Genomic DNA, 20,561 nt, shown 5'->3' on the forward strand with positions numbered 1-20,561 from the left:
CAACATTTCTCCCAAATTTGACTGGTACTGTATAAATATTAAGTATATGTCTTGGAGTGAAAAATGCACAAATATGGTTTAACAATCTTACTTAATTTTCTGTATGGTGTGTGTTGGGTTTTTTGTTATGGTGGACTGATGTTGGTGCTGCAATATTTAGTTGACATAATTAATAATGTCAATAATAAAGATTTGTTGACTTAAAATTTTAGTAGTCTACAATATCTACAATGCAGTAAATGTTATTTTGGGTTTTAAGGTCATCTAAATCACACATCCACCTGTCTGTTTTGGAGTGTTGGAGAAAGCAAAGAGAGTGAATTACCATGCAGCCTGTATCTCTCTTTGCTCAGTGAGACTAATAAAAAAAATAATAACTGAAAGATTAGTCAATTACCAAAATAATCATTAGTTGCAGTTGGTTTTAATCCAAGATAAATGTAGAAACTGGAATTGGAATATAACATTTATTTCTCTGGGGTTACACATGAAATAAATTGATTAAAAAGTTGTATTAGTTTAGCCAGTGCAGTATCACCTAAACATTCTGGTCTCCTGGAGTTCAATAAATACATCACATATCTGTTTGTACACATCAAATAAGTAAAAACTACATTAAACTTATTAGTAAATGGAACTAAAAAAATCCAGAGTAATGCAATAATACAGTGTTTATATAACATTACCTTTTATGGCTTTAAAGCAGTATAAAATTCACAGATGTGAGGTATGCTGTAATCAGTTTAAATGTGCACTGTTTAGAGTGCTACTTCATTTTTGGCCATTAAACACCTTTATACAAAATAAAATATTAAAATAAAAACAATAATATTAAGGCACAATTTCTTATATATGTACAGATGTGCGTGTTTGTATTTGATTATCATAATTACACATAAACAATATAATAACTGTATAAAAATAGCCTTCATTAAAGAAAAACAGATTGCTTAATACAAGGTGTATCAGCTTATATCAGCATCATGTCCAGACTTTGTTTTAAATAAAGATCGTTTTCTGCTTTTCAGCTGTGTCCATTGGTGATGCCACCTCCTCCCCATCACTGCCGCTGTATAAGGGCCGTTTCAGGTGCCTCCAGACCATCAAACACACCTTCACTGCAAACAGCACACAGGCCAGTGCAAGCAGGGCCGCTGAGGAATAGAGGAAACATACAGAAATCACCACAAGAAGAAAGATAATTCTATTATTACATATAATTATAAAGCAAAATAAAAAATGACATAAAGTCAATCTGCCGTGGTATGTTCAGTGTCTGAGGTTTGCTTTAGTTTTGCACTTTAGGCTATTTATTATTGTAAACTTATACCCCACCATTTAGCACTGTGAAATGCTAATGCATGTGTGCACTGGCTTTAACACAGCTAAAAAAAATACTGAATCTACTGGCATACCAAATGAACAATGCTGACAGCTGCTTTTATGACTTTAAACTTTTATGAATTTCCATTTTTACTCACCAGTAAAGATTGCATTGCGACTGGGCGCTGATCTATCAAAGTTTTTCGTCATGTTCCCAGATAATGCGACGATGATCACAGGATAGACTGTCAGAATGTACCGGACATGTTTGTCAATCACAAAGTTCTCCAGAATAAACCTGAGGAAAAGATTACAGATTGATTGAACACTGTAATCATACACAATTACATGTCATGAAATGCTGTAAAGCACCTTACCAAGCAGCCACTTCCACTAGGAGGAGGGACAGTGACAGTGTTGCTGCATCTGATCTGTCCATTGAACCATTATAACTCACTACGATGGCCAGGTTGATCAGTGTAGCAATGCTTGTCCATGTTGCGTACACAGCCAGGCCATTCTGAACCTGCAATAGAGGATATAGCTTTTAAAGTCTTTTCAAAAACAGAACACAACTTAACAAAAGACCTAAAGATTTCTGTGATTTGATACAAATCCATTCAGACATTCATTGGTTCATTTGTATTTTGCAGAATCGGTACAATGCTGTTCATATTACATTGCAAGCAATTAAGTATTAAAAAACAGATCATGATTTTCTTTTGTATTTAGGTAGATATAGCCAACCTTGCTCTCTTACTGGTTAGGCCTTTACAAGATGGATTAAAAACCTACTGCATCAAATTAATCTGCAGAGTATTTAGAAAGTGACAGAGGAATAGCTAATCATAATTTCCAGTGGGTGAGACTAATTTTATGAGTGGAAAAATTATTCTAGATACGTGCTAGCTTATTTAGGTGACTGACTGTAAGAATGAGTGATAGTCCAACAAGGAAATCTTACCAATACTCGAATGCACCAGAGATCTATGTTGTGATACTTGTTTAACCAAGCTCCATATATTTTGAGTCCATGACAGGAGAAGAATATCGTCAAGTAGTTTGTGAATGCAACCAAAGCAAGCAAGATCAGCGCTCCAATCATCACCCTGTAAGTGAAAAGGAGGAAATAAGTACAGTCGTTTCCTACGTAGAAAATTGGCAAACACATGGATGCTATAGGTGGATAACCATTCATAAAACATTGCAGAGCTGATTTGTTGTTGATATCTGAAAAAACAGCACTTCCTATAATGGAGTATTAGAAACAAAATGAATAAATTTTTTTTTTATATATTTGTATATAGACTTTATAGTATAGCTAATTCTACGTTATTGATAAGTGTGGTTAAATTCATAATTTCATTCAAGGCACAGGGTTATTTGTTATTTACTGCTTTTTACATGTAAATGTATACAGTAGGACCTTTAACCCAACTCTGCTTGAACTGAAGCTAAACACGGTTCTATCAATGCTAATAATGCACTATAGGTATGAGTAAATCAGCACTAAACTCAATTTATGTCCAGAACAAAATCCTTATGGGACCAATGCTTTCACAATAACTTACTCTCTGTCCCACAGCAAAAGCCAGGCAATGTTAAACAGAATGTTCACAGTCCAGGAGATGAAGAAGCCATAAGGCAGCACGGCAGGGCTGCAGTACATCTGGCCATATGCGTTCCTTTAAAAAAAAATCACAGTATTTTACTGCAAAGAACCAAAGATAATCCCTGCAGTCTCTTAACAACATGTTCCAAGCCAATAATTACCTTCTGAATATGGTCGAGACAATGTAGATAAGCAGAGCAGTTAGCCAGAAATAGATAACACCCCAGATAGAGAAGGTCCATCCGGACGGAGTGATCTGTGTGTTGTACTGGTCAGAGATATTTGCAGTCTTTCTCAGAAAAGGACCTGAAAGGGAACAAACATGATAAGTGTGCTCTCTCTTTATTTTATATAAATATTAAATATTAAAAATATGAATATTTTTATATTCATGTATTGTTCTATTAAATTCTATGTCATTCAAAAGCATTTAAAACCAATGTTTGCAATAATGTAAAATTAATTCTTTACAGGTAAAATGATACTACTCCAGTGCAACTTTAAATCTTTTAAATAATTAATAGGACACTAAGCAGCTGTAGAATGTAAAAAGAGTTGTAGATTACTCTAATTTTACTGACAGCTGTTTGAGAGAGATGTTTCTAACAATAAGAATTAGGATTAATTGTTAATATTCATAATTCATCATATTTAAGATAATTATAAAAATATAATTTGGCTTGTGTGTTTATTGTTTTTTGTTTGGTTTTATTAACATTGCTGTTTATATGGCAAGTGACTGCAAACCTTTAAATATGCAAAATATGCATATTTTTACATAGTAAAACATTGTAAAAAAAATATGCAGTTTATATAATTTACCTGTCCCTTGTGCTGCAAGTGCATTGAATGAAATTCCAATTATATAGACAACAATGGCCAGCACAATGACTGTGATGCGTCCAAAGCTGTGAGCTCCCATCATGGGCATCTGTAACAGAGCAAACACATTTCCACCATGCATTAAAATCACATAATTAAATAATACAAACTGCTCAGATCTAAATATAGCCAATAAGTACATACTCTACATACAAACCAGTTCTAATTTTGAAGTCCCGACAGTGTTCTCAGTCTCTCCTGGTTTCTAAACTGGTGTAAAGTGAGACGAACGCTGCTTTTATGAGTCAGGCTCAGAGCAGATACTGAGTTAGGGTCTTGGTTTAAGTATTATATATACAGCTCCATGAGTTGTGTAATGGTTACATGGCAACACGTGAAACGTTTTCATATAATCCTCACCTGTATCAGTGCTACTACATTTTATAACACTTCATGGGTCCCTGTTATGTTCTTCTGTTGCACAATGGCTTCACTATAGTTATGCAAACAGTCATTACGCAATGTACACATAATGTACTATGCTTTATTATCATTATTATTTAAAGGGAATACAAGATACTGTTACCAATACTGTATTGTAAATGTTACCAATAAAACTATATATATTTGTAAGTTCTGATATGTTTTATATGTAATGTTAGGTTATATGTTCATATAAATAATTAGTTTTATATAGATTTACACAATGCAATGTATTTTAGATTAAATTAATTTTAGATTTAGTCCATTATTATGCAAGGTACTAAATGATAACTCATACACTGTAATTCTCTCTACATAGTACTTTGTAATGTCATATGACTTGAGATTTGATCATTACTTTTGAAAGAGGCATTTTGAATATTAATTATTACATCACGTTGCATATTATATTAAATTCATATTCATATAAAGTAGTAAATCTGTTCTTGGTATTCTGTAGCTTTCTCAGTTAATTTGTAATCACTTACTGTAAATAGTCTCTCCAAATATTTGAATATTATATTTTGGCATTATATATCTGATTTGTGTGTAATATGTTCAGATCAGTACATATATATGGGGAAAACAATACTAAGTATTAGTGTAATAACCTGTGATAAGGTGAGTTTCAGATGCTAAAAACTAACAAGAAAAAAAGGAAAAGCAAAAAGCATGCACTGACTTGTGTGTCTGTGCAGCTGCAGGAAACCTTACTGTATACCAGGGATAGGCAACTTCCATGATGGAGAGGGCCACATTTTTTTCAGCATGACCATTGGAGGGCCACATGAAAAATTCAAATAATTGAATATGAAAAACGCTACAAATGATTTTCAATAAGAACAAATTTTATATGAACTTATATCTGTATGTTTACAGCACCAACATTTATCAACAACTATTTTCTGCATATTAATGCATTTTAATACGGCAAAAGACAAACCGTTTGCTTAAAAAAAGTGCAAAAAAGAAGTCCTTCATATCAAAGAACAAAAAGTTTGCTTAAAAAACTGATTGCAAATACAGTAGTTCCTCTGTGTAAAATAAGTTCATTATAACAAGTCCTTCATAAGCAACAAGGACAAAACATTTGCTTATAAAAGTGCAAAAGGCATTTGAACTCATTTATAACAAAGAACAAAAAAGATTTAAAAACTGATTGCAAATAGCTCATTCAATAATAGCAGAAAACTAGACCACAGAGGCCCAACATTTATTGAAGCTAATGAGAGAGCTGTGGTTTGACCTGCTGGCTCACAATGGACTGGATGTAAATGTCAATTTTCGTGGTTGTTTGGCAGCGCCCTCTAGCGGTCAAAAGTAGAATTACGTTTTTTTTTTGTTTTGTTTTTTAATTATGAAATTATGAAATTATTTTTGATCTATTCGCGGGCCGCACTGAGTGATGACGAGGGCCGTGTGCGGCCCCCGGGCCGCCAGTTGCCCATCCCTGCCAGTGTATACCAAGTGTTGTTTCAGCAAGTCGTTTTGTTTTTTTTTAGATTTTTAATAAGTAAGATGAACTAAACTAAGAGATCTGTTGGTATCACAAAATGGTCAATCCAAACAAAGGGAATTAAAAGTGTTGTCCTAATAAATAGTAGTATAATAAATAGTAGTGCAAATAATAGTAGTAACAATAATGGAGTAATAATAACATTATTATTATTATTATTATTATTATTATTATTATTATTATTATTATTATTATTATTTAAACTTGCTTACCCTCCTGCCTGTAAAAAGTTACTATAATTGTTCATTGTCTTATTATTATCATTTTATTTTATTTATTTTCATTAAGAAATGTATAACTTTCCTGACTGTACAAAGTAATTATTATTTTTCTTATTATTTTTTATTAAGAAATTGAAAACCCTTGTGACTGCTGAATGTTATTATGACAGTTATTATGATTTTGTTTTCTTCTCCTTACCAATATTTATTTTATGGAAGCCCATTTCCGCCACCTGAAGAAAAAAAAACGTCCTCAACTAAGTCATAATTATGAGATACAAAAGTCATAATTATGAGATAGAAAAGTCATAATTATGAGATAGTAAGTCATAATTATGAGATACTAAGTCATAATTATGAGATACTAAGTCATAATTATGAGATAAAAAAGTCATAATTATGAGATAGTAAGTCATAATTATGAGATAGAAAAGTCATAATTATGGGATAGTAAATCATAATTATGAGATAGTAAGTCATAATTATGAGATAGTAAGTCATAATTATGAGATAGAAAAGTCATTATGAGATACTAAGTCATAATTATGAGATAGAAAGTCATAATTATGAGATGACTTTTTATCTCATAAATATGACTTAGTATCTCATAATTATGACTTTTTATCTCATAAATATGACTTACTATCTCATAATTATGACTTACTATCTCATAATTATGACTTACTATCCCATAATTATGACTTTTCTATCTCATAATTATGACTTAGTTGAGGACGTTTTTTTTCTTCAGGTGGCGGAAATGGGCTTCCATAAATATTATTATGATTGTTGTTTATTTTTATTATTGCAACTCTGTAAAATGTGATATATCTGATCTGTAAATGTTAGCCGGTCAGTTTTAGTAAGTGAGCGTGTTTGTAGATCTACGCATCTACAGCTTCACTGGCTGCGCTGCAAAAGGGCTAAACCATTTCATGGACTGCGGGGGCGCTCCGAGCAAAACAAGCCGCGATAAAGTTCTTTGTTAAAGCTTATATCATACAATTTCCCATATGTTCATGAATAAAGGTGTTAACATATAACTAATAATGGTTTTATATTAAGAAAAAGAGCGCGTGTGAAGTGTTAGTCTGGTTGTAAAGTGGGCGCTTGTATTGGTCTCTCCCCGAATTCCCCAGTGCTCTGTCATATGACAGGAAAAACACACAGAAAACAACAGAGAGGAGCACAGAAAGCGGGTTTAGATATAACTGTTGAAGCTATAAAGGAGGTATAAAATGCCGATGTTGTGCGGAGGGACCACCGAGGAGAAGGAGGCGAATGAGGAGGTTCAGAAGATCTGTGATGAGGTGAGTTTGGGTTAGGGTGTGTTCAGAGAAGCTGAACTACACAAATAAATACTGAAAATGAAACAATATGCAGATGTTGCTCATGTTGCTCTTGTTGTATATATTAAACATCCTACAAATGTGTCCAAAGTGAACTACAGTGGGCACAACTGGGCACCATTTAATTCATGTCCAGCTGCAGTATTTCACATTGCTGCTGTTTACGTCCCTGCCTACCCTGCACTTTTATGACACACCTATACCAGTTATTTCTGCGCCAACACACCCATTAACCTCCTATAAAAGGTCTTTCGTGAGGTTACCGTGGGAAGCAAAAACACTGTTGTTCTTACACATAATTTATATTATATTTCATAAATATGTAAAAAAAAAAAACTCAAAATGTAACATTTACCAAATGGGTACTTGTTGTAACTTTCAAATTAAACTTATATATTTCTCTAGCTTTTTTCAACTCTTCTTAACTTCTAAGCTGAAGATGGTAATTTTTTTTCTCGGTCCTGTTACCAAAACTAATGTGACATTTAAAATGTTTGTTTCAGAGCAACTCCCCTAATTCCTTAGATTTTTTTTCTCAAAAAAGAAATGGCTGACTGCATGCTCAAATAATTGATATTTATGACAACAAAAATCTTTCCTGTTAATGGCACTCATTCTTGTTAATTTTTATGTTTTAAGTAACAGGAATGAAAGTAACAGGAATGAGTTTTTAGCATAGAATTAGCAAAAACATGAAAAATAGCAGCTATGCTAATAGCATGAGGACACGGAGCTCATTCTAGCAATGTGTCGCAATGTGTATTTTAACTTAAATAACTTACATGTGTATTTTAACTTTAACTTACATTTGACTGTGCTTAGGATTATTTGTGCTTATTATATTGTTCAGAAATAGTGTATACAGTATAATTGTTAATTAGTTGTATATGTTAGTAAAGTGTTTAATTATCTTATCTTTTTTTAATCATAGATGAAAACTCATGCAGAGCAGAAGGCAGGTAAAACATTTGATGTTTTTAGTGCCAGATCCTATAAGACGCAGCTTGTAGCAGGAACAAACTATTTTGTCAAGGTAAGAAAAACACAAACACAGTCACAGTAAATTTGTGGGTATTTGTAATATTAAATTAATATAGCTTTTAATAATATTAATAAAACAACTGCATTTTCCTGTTTCAGGTACATGTCGGTGGTGAAGAGTTTGTGCACCTGCGTGTTTATAAGATGCTGCCTCATTATGGTGGGAAACTTGAGCTGACCAGCATGCAGTCATCTAAAGCCCACCATGATCCTATTGAGTACTTCTAAACTCATTTACATGAAGAAAATCTACTAACACATTAACATGGACAGTGTCAAAAGGAGTCTTAATGTGCTGTACTGTTACAAGATTATATAGAAAGAGTGTGTAGCAATCTGGATGTGTTAAAATGTTTACGTATGTAATAGGAGGGACACTACTCAATATGGTTTGTTTTTACATGCTTTACAGATGGACAACGAATGACTGGAAATGATTTAAATGAACAAATAGACATTATTATTATCCATGTATTTGCTGTGGCCTTTACATACACTGTGCTCGTTAAAGTTATTAAAGGGACAACAGACATCTAAAATATACATTCAATGACCCATGTTTATCAGAGTACTTGGAGTAAGAGTACTGTTCAATGATCAGTTAAAGTTTTCTATTCTAAAGAATTCTATTAGACAGCTCATGAGAGATGATCTCAAATCAGTCATTTTACTCCACAATGCTTGATAAATCAGGCCCAATATACAGAAACATATATGTGTTTATTATGAAAACTGTAGTTCTTTCAGTACAATTACTATGAAAATAAAAACAAAGACTTCAGTGTATGCATTAAATACTGTATAGAATACACTGCAATGTTTTTTCTCCTAACTGAATTTACATTTGAATGTAAAATGTTACATAAAACAAAAACATCTAAAAACAATCAATCCTATGTCCACTGCTTAAATTACTAAATTTTTATATCTACAGTGCTGTGAAAAGTATTTGTAAAAGAAAGATAGGAGGAAACATTTAATCACATGCGCTACCAGTGCAAGTAATTACCCCTAAAACTGAAAAACTGGTTGTGCAACCTTTAACAACTGAAACCAAACACTTTTTTTATAACTTGAATTTAGTTTTTCACAATATTGCAGATTTGCTTTAGTTTAGTCAAATTGAAGATCTCATTCACAAACATCTCAACAAGGTTTAGGTAAAAAAATTTACTAGGCCTCTTTAAAACCTTAATTTTTAAATGTATTATTTTTTAACCACAGCCCAAATTCTGATTCATAGGTTGACATCTTTCAAACACCTTTTTCACAGCACTGTACTAAAGGGGTATTTTGGAGGAACATACTGTTTCCCGAAGGCTTTCAGCATTTAAAAGGAGCTAAACCAGAGGAAGAACAGTTCTTAATGAACTTCAGTTCCTGTGCTGATGGACATTGGAGGTAATAAGACATTTTGGGCCGGTCATATTCTGCAATTCTTTATGACTCATTTTGTACGGCCATATTAGCACTTTTGCATATTTTATAGGTGTGGATGATACTGTCGATACTAATAACAGTATATTCTGATATGAACAATGTAAGAGATACAAAAACACTCCCAAGAACAAGTGCCTTCAACCCCCAGCCCTTTACAGTAACTGCAGATGCTTGAGTGGATTATGGATAAACTGAAGTAACTGGATTACTTTTAGCTTTTTTCAAAAGAATTTAAACAAAGCTGTTATGAGAAGTATAATGAAAAAAGAAACATAAAATACACTGCACTATTTCTGGGTAAATAATCAAATTTAGGCAAATGTGTAGCACGGAACATGTTAAGTTTCATTATTCTTCACGTGCTTCTCTGAAGCTCGTGTTTATGGTCTGCTTATAAAAGTGAGGCTTTTACATTTATAAGCCCGTGGAGTCCATAAAGCTTAAAAGCACACTATTAGAACACAAATGAACACAATTCACCATATACTGCAAAATCTTGAAAATAAAGCTCAAATAAAAAAAAATAGTGTTACCCTTTTACAAAAAAGGGTGAAAAAAAAGCAGTGTTGAGTCAAAAAGCATTTTGATTGGTGCTCTCAGACTTTGGACCCACTGGACCCAGTCTCTAAGGTAAAGACTCACATGTGTTCCCCCAGTTCACCTCCTCCACTCTGTCCAGCTTATTACCAAACAACACAGAATATAGGCGCAGTCCGCGTTACCAAACACCACAGGAGGCACGTGTAGCCTCGTTACATCACCACACACAGCTGTACACGCCGGTTGCAAATGTAAAATGTGTAATCATTAAATTTAACTGTATTTTTTTTGGAAACTGGTCTGAGAAATATTATTCACACAGATCTTAATTGACCTGAATTTATTGAATGACTCATATATGTATTATAATACAAAAAACTGCCATAATGTATCTGAAAGATTTTGTATCCTTAATTATTAACGAGGCTGAAGTTGGTTTGATATTCGCAGCTCCAGATTCGTTTGGCTCGATATTCGCAGCCTCGTATTCCCCGGCTGAAGTTGGTTTGATATTCGCAGCTGCCGCTTCACTGAACCACCGTGAACTAAAGGGAGCGTTCACAAACACCCGCTGTTTATATTAAACACCTCACAGATCAACACTGAAGGAGATAGAATGAAGAAAAGCAGTACATCTGTTTATTAACAATGTAAATATACAATATATTATTAAATGTAATTTTATATACACGACCTTTCATCACTTATTTTCTCCAGTTTTACTTACAACATGAATTTGCTTTTCTAGTGTAATTCATTCATTTCCTGAGTAAAAAATATCTGAAATAGAGATTTAGCCTCCTACTTTCAAGAAAACCTGGCATTAACCTGTCCGGAGCCAATTGTATATTGTAAAATATTTATTTTAATTACTGAATTTATAATTATATATTATAATAAGTAATACAAATATATATGTAATAAAATTATATTTTAAAAGCCATTGCGCTCAAAAAATATGAGGCAGATGTTCAAGTGTGATTTTGAAGAACTTTTTCATGTTGGGCCAGAACAAATACACATGATCTGAAGAGTACTAGTCTTCTACTTAAGCAGTTTTTGAACAGTGAAACGGATCATTGTTCATGTTGGAAAGAACGATACAAGGAAAGAGGAGTCTGAGGTGTTAAAAAGGGACTTTAATGATCTTTTTACCACACTGCGCAAGTTCAACATCCAGACATTCATTAGTGGTCTTCTACCTGCAAGAGGCTGCAATATGTTCTCTAGGCTGTTGGCTTTAAACATATGGCTTCAGAAAACCTGCAGGTCAAACGGACTGAACTTCATTGACAATTTCAATCTGTTTTTTGGGAAGAGAGAGTTTTTCAGGAGAGATGGACTGCACACCAACAAGAGGGGAGTCAAATTCCTGTCAGAGAACTTCATTTTTTCTCTGTGCAACTTCTCTGTTCCCACTGGTGAAGACACGTCAGCTTTAACACCCAAGGACACTGTCTGCACTACAGAGACACAACATCCTCCCCCCACAGAGACTGCGGAGTTATCGGACGGGAGCCATGTTCTGCTGTATCAGCTGCCGGAAACACCGCAACTGCATGAACACTCCACACCATCCTCCATCTCCACCTCATCATCATCATCCTCCATCTCCACCCCATCATCACCCCACCTGAACTTCCCAGCAACCATGGAGAAGCTGGTATCTGCAGGGACAAGACTGACGCTTTCTCTGTCAGCGAGTCCTCAGGTACAGCGGAAAATCAGCACAACTTCTCCTCCACAGTCACCTACTGCCTCACGGACCCAGCAACCCCCATCCTCACCACCACTACACTCCCCAATCAAGGAGTTAGAAAAGGGGACCAAAATGAAGCCCAGTGAACATGAACATGAGGAAGTATTAAACAAACTCCCCCCACAACCCAAAAAGAAGAGACAAGCTCCTAAACCACCGGACAGACAGCTCCGCTCTCGACTTCTTCACCAGCAGGAGCCCCTCCCACCTCCCTCCACCATAAGGGAAGAGGCCGCCACAAGTAATCCAGCAAACTGATATATTTTGGGTCCGTGCTGCTACAATGGTGAAGTCAGCAGTACATGTTTTCAAAACAAGTACGGACCCTGTGTGCCAGTTATCTCCCCCATTCCAGTTCTTATCAGAAGCAGAAAGAACAGAGAGTATAGGTCACATAATGTGAATATATCCAACTTGCAGTATATAAATTGTAACCCACAGTCTTTGGAACAAAATGCACAGGTTATTAAGTTAGCTCTACTAAATATCAGATCTCTTACAAACAAGTCCTATCTAATTAATGATTTTATTACAAATTATGGGCTTGATTTTCTGTTTTTAACAGAGACATGGCTAAATTCTTGTAGTGCTGAAAGTGTATTAATTGAGTCGGCTCCACCAAACTTTAACTTTTTAAATGTCTCACGTACCGGCAAGAAAGGTGGAGGTGTAGCTATGCTGTTTGATGATACTTTCCAATGCAAGCAGTTATCACTTGGTGACTTCACATCTTTTGAATATTTAGGTGCAGTTTTAAAAGGGACACCAAGAATATTACTAATAATTGTCTACAGGCCTCCAAGGTACAATGCTGATTTTATTGATGATTTTACAGATATGCTGTCTTTTATTTCTACTGAATTTGATCATTTTATTATTGCTGGTGATTTTAACATTCATATTGATAATTCCAAGGATAATTATGCCAGAGAACTCTATGATGTATTTGACTCTTTTGAACTCTCTCAGCATGTGACTGGAAGCACACACTGTCATGGTCACACCCTGGATTTGGTTATTTCGAAGGGTCTCAACATATCAGCCTCTATTAAGGATGTTGCACTGTCAGATCACTACTGTGTCTTCTTTGAAATGTGGACTTCAATACACAGTGAAACCAGACAGATTAGGTACAAGAAAAGGCAGATAAATGACATGACAGCTGAACTTTTTGTGAGCAAAGTGTGCTCTGCACCATGCAAACCATCAGACTCTGTAGATACTCTGCTGGATAGTTTTAACTCAAAAACTGCTAGAGTTTTAGATGAGATTGCACCAGTTAGAGTTAAAACCATGCCATGCAAGCAGAAAGCTCCATGGAGAAATGATGCTGCAGTTCAGCTCCAAAAGAAAGAATGCAGAAAAGCTGAGCGCAGATGGCGTAAAACCAAGCTTCACATTCACAAAGAAATTTTTAAAGATAGATTGCGTGATTACAATAAAATAATGTGCACATGTAGACAAACCTACTTCTCCAGCATTATTAACAATAATATTAACAATAGCAAAGTTCTTTTCACTGTGGTTGACAGACTAACTAACTCACCTATATATATGACCCCTGAGCTAGTTTCAACTGAGAGATGTAATGAGTTTGCTAAATTTTTTAATACTAAAATCCACAATATCAGACAAGCCATCAGTACATCTCTATCCACCAAGGAGCCCATGTGCTCTCCAAAACCATGCAAAAGCATCATAGTCAACATGTGCCAGTTTAGCACTATTAATGAAGAAGTTTTAATTGATACAGTGAGTCACCTCAAATCATCCACTTGCAGTCTTGATACATTACCAACCAAGTTTTTAAAGAATGTTTTTTACTCAATATCAGAAGACATTCTTCAAATTGTAAATACCTCACTCATGTCAGGTGTTTTCCCAAATGCATTAAAAACAGCCGTTGTGAAGCCTCTCTTAAAAAAGAAAAATTTAGATACAAACTTATTGAACAATTACAGACCAATCTCTAATCTACCATTCATTGGAAAAATAATTGAAAAAATTGTCTTCAAGCAAGTTATGCACTTCCTGTCCATACATAACTGTCTAGACCAATTTCAGTCAGGTTTCCGGCCCAATCATAGTACTGAGACTGCGCTAATTAAGGTTATCAATGACATTCGCTTAAACACAGACTCAGGAAAAATGTCTATTCTACTACTGCTTGATCTCAGTGCTGCTTTTGATACCATTGACCAGTGATCTCACTTTTAACAGTCATGTCAAAGCAGTCACCAAATCAGCATTTTATCACCTCAAGAACATCAATAAGATCAGAGATTTTCTGTCTAAATCAGACCTGGAGAAACTCATCCACGCCTTTATTTCTAGTAGGATTGATTACTGTAATGGACTCCTAACTGGACTCCCAAAAAAGACCATCAAACAGCTTCAGCTGATTCAGAATTCAGCAGCCAGAGTTCTGACTAGGAGTAAAAGAAGGGAGCACATCACCCCCATCCTTAAATCCCTGCACTGGATACCAGTATGTTACAGAATAGACTTTAAGGTACTGTTACTGGTCTATAAATGTGTTAATGGTGCAGGACCAGCATATTTAGCTGATGTGCTCCAGCAGTATGAGCCGAGCAGAACTCTCAGATCATCAGGAACTGCTCAGTTAGAGCCGCCTAAAGTAAAAACTAAACACGGAGAGGCAGCGTTTAGCTACTACGCTGCTCTTAAATGGAACCAGTTAACAGAGAGCATTAGAAGAGCTCCAACACTAAACATGTTTAAATCCAGACTGAAAACCTACATGTTTGATCAGGCTTTCAGCTCAGCTTAAAACACTGCAGCTCCACATACTTTTATTCTGTAACGGCACTTTTATATTATGTTTTATTCATGCTTTATTCTTATTAATTCCTTGTTGTTCTTTTACATGTTTTTTATTTAATCCTCTTTGTTTTAATCATGTTTTAATCAATCATGCTTTATTCTTATTTTAGTTTTTATTTCCATTTTTACTGTTAATCTTTTACATGTTTTTTTATTTGATTTCTCTGTGTATTTTCTAACTTGTAAAGCACTTTGAATGACCGTTGTGTATGAAAGGTGCTATATAAATAAACTTGCCTTGCCTTGCCTTACTTTAAGGAAAAGCTGATTTTATACTTTAAAATGAACTGGCAATATGGATTACCGATCCATAATGCACAAATCTTTTTATGTAAAGCTGATGTTCCAGAGTGATTTTGAAGGACTTTTTCATATTGGGCCAGACCAAACACACATGATCTGAAGAGTACTAGTCTTCTACTTTAAGGAAAGCCTGGAATTAGCCTGGCCCAAGCTGATTTTATACTTTAAAATGAACTGGCAACATGGTATAATGAGCCATAATGCACAATGTTTTATGTAAAGCTGATGTTCCAGTGTGATTTTGAAGGACTTTTTCATCTTGGGCCAGACCAAATACACATGATCTGAAGAGAACTAGTCTTCTACTTTAAGGAAAACCTGGAATTAGCCTGGCCCAAGCTGATTGTATACTTTAAAATAAACTGGCAACATGGTATAACGACCCATAATGCACATTTTTTTTTATGTAAAGCTGATGTTCTAGTGTGATTTTGAAGGACTTTTTCATCTTGGGCCAGACCAAATACACCTGATCTGAAGAGTACTAGTCTTCTACGTTAAGGAAAACCTTGAATTAACCTGGCCCAAGCTGATTTTATACTTTAAAATGAACTGGCAACATGGAATACCGATCCATAAAGCACAATTTTTTATGTAAAGCGGATGTTCCAGTGTGATTTTGAAGGACTTTTTCATCTTGGGCCAGACCAAATACACATGATCTGAAGAGTACTAGTCTTCTACTTTAAGGAAAACCTGGAATTAGCCTGGCCCGAGCTGATTTTATACTTTAAAATGAACTGGCAACATGGAATACCGATCCATAAAGCACAATTTTTTATGTAAAGCGGATGTTCTAGTGTGATTTTGAAGGACTTTTTAATCTTGGGCCAGAACAAATACACATGATCTGAAGAGAACTAGTCTTCTACTTTAAGGAAAACCTGGAATTAGCCTGGCCCAAGCTGATTTTATACTTTAAAATGAACTGGCAACATGGTATAATGAGCCATAATGCACAATGTTTTATGTAAAGCTGATGTTCTAGTGTGATTTTGAAGGACTTTTTAATATTGGGCCAGAACAAATACACATGATCTGAAGAGAACTAGTCTTCTACTTTAAGGAAAACCTGGAATTAGCCTGGCCCAAGCTGATTTTATACTTTAAAATGAACTGGCAACATGGAATACCGATCCATAAAGCACAATTTTTTTATGTAAAGCTGATGTTCCAGTGTGATTTTGAAGGTCCTTTTCATCTTGGGCCAGAACAAATACACATGATCTGAAGAGTACTCGTCTTCTTCTTTAAGAAAAACCTGGAATAAGCCTGGGCCAAGCTGATTTTATACTTTAAAATGAACTGGCAACATAGCATACCGATCCATAATGCACAGTTTTTTTTATGTAAAGCTGATGTTCTAGTGTGATTTTGAAAGACTTTTTCATCTTGGGCCAGACCAAATACACATGATCTAAAGAGTACTAGTCTTCTACTTTAAGGAAAGCCTGGAAATTGCCTGGCCCAAGCTGATTTTATACTTTAAAATGAACTGGCAACATGGTATAATGAGCCATAATGCACAATGTTTTATGTAAAGCTGATGTTCCAGTGTGATTTTGAAGGACTTTTTAATCTTGGGCCAGACCAAATACACATGATCTGAAGAGTACTAGTCTTCTACTTTAAGGAAAGCCTGGAATTAGCCCGGCCCAAGCTGATTTTATACTTTAAAATGAACTGGCAACATGGAATACCGATCCATAATGCACAAAAAAATTGAATATAAAGCTGATGTTCTAGTGTGATTTTGAAGGACTTTTTAATCTTGGGCCAGAACAAATACACATGATCTGAAGAGAACTAGTCTTCTACTTTAAGGAAAACTTGGAATTAGCCTGGCCCGAGCTGATTTTATCCTTTAAAATGAATTGGCAACATGACATGAAAGCCATTTTGCACAGAAATAATGAATATAAAGCATTGATTTTGAGAATACCAAAACTCTTCATCTCATGTGTATTTGGTCTAAAAAAAAAAGTCCAAAATCATACTGGAATATCAGCTTTAAATAATATTTTTTTTGTGCTGCCATGTTGCCAATTAATTGTGCAGTCTAAAATCAGCTCGGGCCAGGCAAATCCCAAAATTTCCTTAAAGTAGAAGACTAGTACTCTTTAGATCATGTGTATTTGGTCTGGCCCAAGATTAAAAAGTCCTTCAAAATCACACTAGAACATCAGCTTTACATAAAAAAATGTGCATTATGGCTCGTTATACCATGTTGCCAGTTCATTTTAAAGTATAAAATCAGCTTGGGCCAGGCTACTTCCAGGTTTTCCTTAAAGTAGAAGACTAGTACTCTTTAGATCATGTGTATTTGGTCTGGCCCAATATGAAAAAGTCCTTCAAAATCACACTGGAACATCAGCTTTACATAAAAAAAATTGTGCTTTATGGATCGGTATGCCATATTGCCAGTTCATTTTAAAGTATAAAATCAGCTCGGGCCAGGCTAATTCCAGGTTTTCCTTAAAGTAGAAGACTAGTACTCTTCAGATCATGTGTATTTGGTCTGGCCCAAGATGAAAAAGTCCTTCAAAATCACACTAGAACATCAGCTTTACATAAAAAATTGTGCATTACTGATCGGTATGCTATGTTGCCAGTTCATTTTAAAGTATAAAATCAGCTCGGGCCAGGCTAATTCCAGGTTTTCCTCAAAGTGGGAGAGTAGTTCTCTTCATCTGATGTGTATGTGTTCTGGCCCAAGATGAAAAAGTCTTTCAAAATTTGCCAGTTCATTTTAAAGTATAAAATCAGCTCGGGCCAGGCTACTTCCAGGTTTTCCTTAAAGAAGAAGACTAGTACTCTTCAGATCATGTGTATTTGTTCTGGCCCAACATGAAAAAGTTCTTCAAAATCACACTTGAACATCTGCCTCATATTTTTTGAGCGCAATGGCTTTTAAAATATAATTTCATTAAATATATATTTAATTATTTATTGTAATATATAATTATAAATTCAGTAATTAAAATAAATATTTTACAATATACAAAATTACATTTAATAATATATTGTATATTTACATTGTTAATAAACAGATGTACTGCTTTTCTTCATTCTATCTCCTTCAGTGTTGATCTGTGAGGTGTTTAATATAAACAGCGGGTGTTTGTGAACGCTCCCTTTAGTTCACGGTGGTTCAGTGAAGCGGCAGCTTCGAATATCAAACCAACTTCAGCCGGGGAATACGAGGCTGCGAATATCGAACCAAACGAATCTGGAGCTGCGAATATCAAACCAACTTCAGCCGGGGAATACGAGGCTGCGAATATCGAGCCAAACGAATCTGGAGCTGCGAATATCAAACCAACTTCAGCCTCGTTAATTATTATACATTGAGTGCATGTTCAGACAATTTTGTTTTCTATTAATGTAAAAGATTAGTTTGGAGATTTCTAGTCTTCTGTTAAAAATCAATACATTAAACACAGGCTTCAGTAAAGACAGCTGGTTTAAAGCAAACCTGAGGTTTCTGTACAAAGACAGGATATTTAAAAAATAGATAAACTAAACAAAAACTTCATGATGCTCCAAATTTGCTTAAATAGATATATCTAGGGCATGATCTACTTATTTTATTCATTTTTGGTTTTAATTCCACAATAAAGTCTGAAATGAGATAATGTCGCCTGTATAATGATATAATAATGATAAGGAAAGAAAGGGAATAAGCTGGACATTATGCTCATAAAAAGACAATAAAAATGGAGAAAAAAAAGTCAGCAGCAGAGTTGCTCTACTCACCTTTCTCTCACCTTCTTATCGCAGCCAGAACACAGGTATTCACATAACATCCCAATTTATCTTCACTCACAACTTCCTGCTTCTCATTACCACATGTAACTGAAGATACGCGCACCGAACACACACACACACACACACATTACCAAACAATGAGGAGACTAATAAGCAGGTGGCTCCACGTGAGTCGAGGAAGTAGACAGTAGTGTAGGTAGGGCATTATTTAACACGGTGGACGATGGAAGTTCATGTAACACCAGTGATGTAAGATATAATTTAGAATATACAGCTCTAGAAAAAAATGAGACTAATTAAAAATGAGTTTTTTCGATTTTTTGAAAAGAATTGAAAACCTCTGGAGTATAATCAAGAGGAAGATGGATGATCACAAGCCATCGAACCAAGCTAAACTAACTGCTTGAATGTTTGCATCAGGAGTGGCATAAAGTTATCCAACAGCAGTGTGTAAGACTGGTGGAGGAGAACATGCCATGAAAACTGTGATTAAATCCAGGGTTATTCCACCAAATATTGATTTCCGAACTCTTAAAACTTGTTTTCTTTGCATTATTTGAGGTCTGGAAGCTCTGCATTTTTTTCTAAAATGTAATAAAAAGTCTGGGGTTACACAGAGTTTGTATGGTTTAGAGGGTTAAATTGTCTAGGGAACTGCAGCTTTCTCACTGTATATTTCCTGTATTATATCGTACATCACAGATGTAACATGAACTTCCACAGTCCACCATGTTAAATAATGCCCTACTAGAGCCCAGAGGGACTCTACAAACAAGTCCAGCAAGTCCAATGATAATATTCAAAATGCATTTCAAGTATCTCCAGTACAAAAGCAGACCTAGGTTCAGACTCCTCTTTTGATTGTGAATATGTGCTATGGTGATCCAATGATGTGTCAGATCTCATGGTTGTAGACCAAAAAGATGATAACTTGCAATGAACTTAACAAAAGACAGTGGGACATCAGCACTGTCCTCCACAATCTAGTGTTTAAATTCCCCACCCTGGCAAACATACCATACCAAACCACAGTCAGACTTCTTGGGAAGGAACTTACGTTACATAATTAAATGACACACGTGTCTGCCTAGGAGTGTTCGCCAAAATGCCTGGGGTGTTATTGGATGATCAACATCATTTTAGACAGCATAAGGTTTAGCCTAAAATATTATTTGTTTTTAGGGGCAAACTAGGACTCAATATATTATAAGAATTTAAAATAATCAACATTACACAAAACAATTCATACATATCGGTTCAGTGATAGTTGGATTATACATAATGTGGCTCCTAGTTCATATCAGCACCTGTATCTAAGATTAACTCCTATAAAACATTTCACATCAAACCCATTCTAACTCTGCGTACACCTTAATTACTGAACTATGGAGAAAATAAAAAATATATGGAACTGCCAAGAATCTGCAGTATTATTTTTCACCACTTAAAATCAATTAAACCCTGCTGATATGAGAGCATGTCCAGATGTGTCCAGTTTTCATAAAAAAAAAAACAAAAAAAAAAAACAATGTCAGGCCAT

The 20,561-nt window shown here is 34.9% G+C and overlaps 2 protein-coding genes across 5 annotated transcripts; one reads left to right on the forward strand and one right to left on the reverse strand.

The window, feature by feature from the left end:
• Window positions 1-408: 408 nt before the first annotated feature.
• On the reverse strand, window positions 409-19,087 carry si:ch211-161h7.5 (uncharacterized). Of its 4 annotated transcripts, none has more exons than XM_007249041.3 (8): window positions 19,010-19,087; window positions 3,758-3,866; window positions 3,097-3,241; window positions 2,895-3,008; window positions 2,288-2,432; window positions 1,701-1,849; window positions 1,482-1,621; window positions 409-1,154 (listed from the first exon to the last, which is right to left on the reverse strand). In XM_007249041.3, the coding sequence occupies exons 2-8, from the start codon at window positions 3,864-3,866 to the stop codon at window positions 1,000-1,002; spliced, it is 957 nt and encodes a 318-aa protein (XP_007249103.2). In that variant the 5' UTR covers window positions 19,010-19,087; the 3' UTR covers window positions 409-999. The 4 variants fall into 4 exon arrangements, with proteins under 4 accessions (XP_007249103.2, XP_007249104.2, XP_015461247.2 ...); XM_007249042.4 differs by lacking the exon at window positions 19,010-19,087 and adding an exon at window positions 3,975-4,105; XM_015605761.3 differs by lacking the exon at window positions 19,010-19,087 and adding an exon at window positions 3,971-4,079.
• Window positions 7,112-9,178, forward strand: LOC103046569 (cystatin-B). Its single transcript, XM_007249043.4, has 3 exons — window positions 7,112-7,287; window positions 8,258-8,359; window positions 8,467-9,178. Exons 1-3 carry the CDS (start codon window positions 7,216-7,218, stop codon window positions 8,593-8,595), a joined length of 303 nt encoding a protein of 100 aa, XP_007249105.1. The 5' UTR covers window positions 7,112-7,215; the 3' UTR covers window positions 8,596-9,178.
• Window positions 19,088-20,561: the final 1,474 nt, after the last annotated feature.

Source organism: Astyanax mexicanus, chromosome 1, assembly GCF_023375975.1.
Source record: "Astyanax mexicanus isolate ESR-SI-001 chromosome 1, AstMex3_surface, whole genome shotgun sequence".
NCBI lineage: Eukaryota > Metazoa > Chordata > Actinopteri > Characiformes > Acestrorhamphidae > Astyanax > Astyanax mexicanus.

What these genes read in the sequence shown, in the direction of transcription:
- si:ch211-161h7.5 (XM_007249041.3), bottom strand. Translation starts at nt 3,866, where the DNA reads ATGCCCATGATGGGAGCTCACAGCTTTGGACGCATCACAGTCATTGTG. An exon ending in ACTTGCAGCACAAGGGACAG is followed by an intron (nt 3,242 to 3,757) that starts GTAAATTATATA and finishes GTTCCCTTTCAG; the next exon opens with GTCCTTTTCTGAGAAAGACT. An exon ending in TCGCAATGCAATCTTTACTG is followed by an intron (nt 1,155 to 1,481) that starts GTGAGTAAAAAT and finishes TCTATTCCTCAG; the next exon opens with CGGCCCTGCTTGCACTGGCC.
- LOC103046569 (XM_007249043.4), top strand. Translation starts at nt 7,216, where the DNA reads ATGCCGATGTTGTGCGGAGGGACCACCGAGGAGAAGGAGGCGAATGAG. An exon ending in TTCAGAAGATCTGTGATGAG is followed by an intron (nt 7,288 to 8,257) that starts GTGAGTTTGGGT and finishes TTTTAATCATAG; the next exon opens with ATGAAAACTCATGCAGAGCA. An exon ending in GAACAAACTATTTTGTCAAG is followed by an intron (nt 8,360 to 8,466) that starts GTAAGAAAAACA and finishes TTCCTGTTTCAG; the next exon opens with GTACATGTCGGTGGTGAAGA.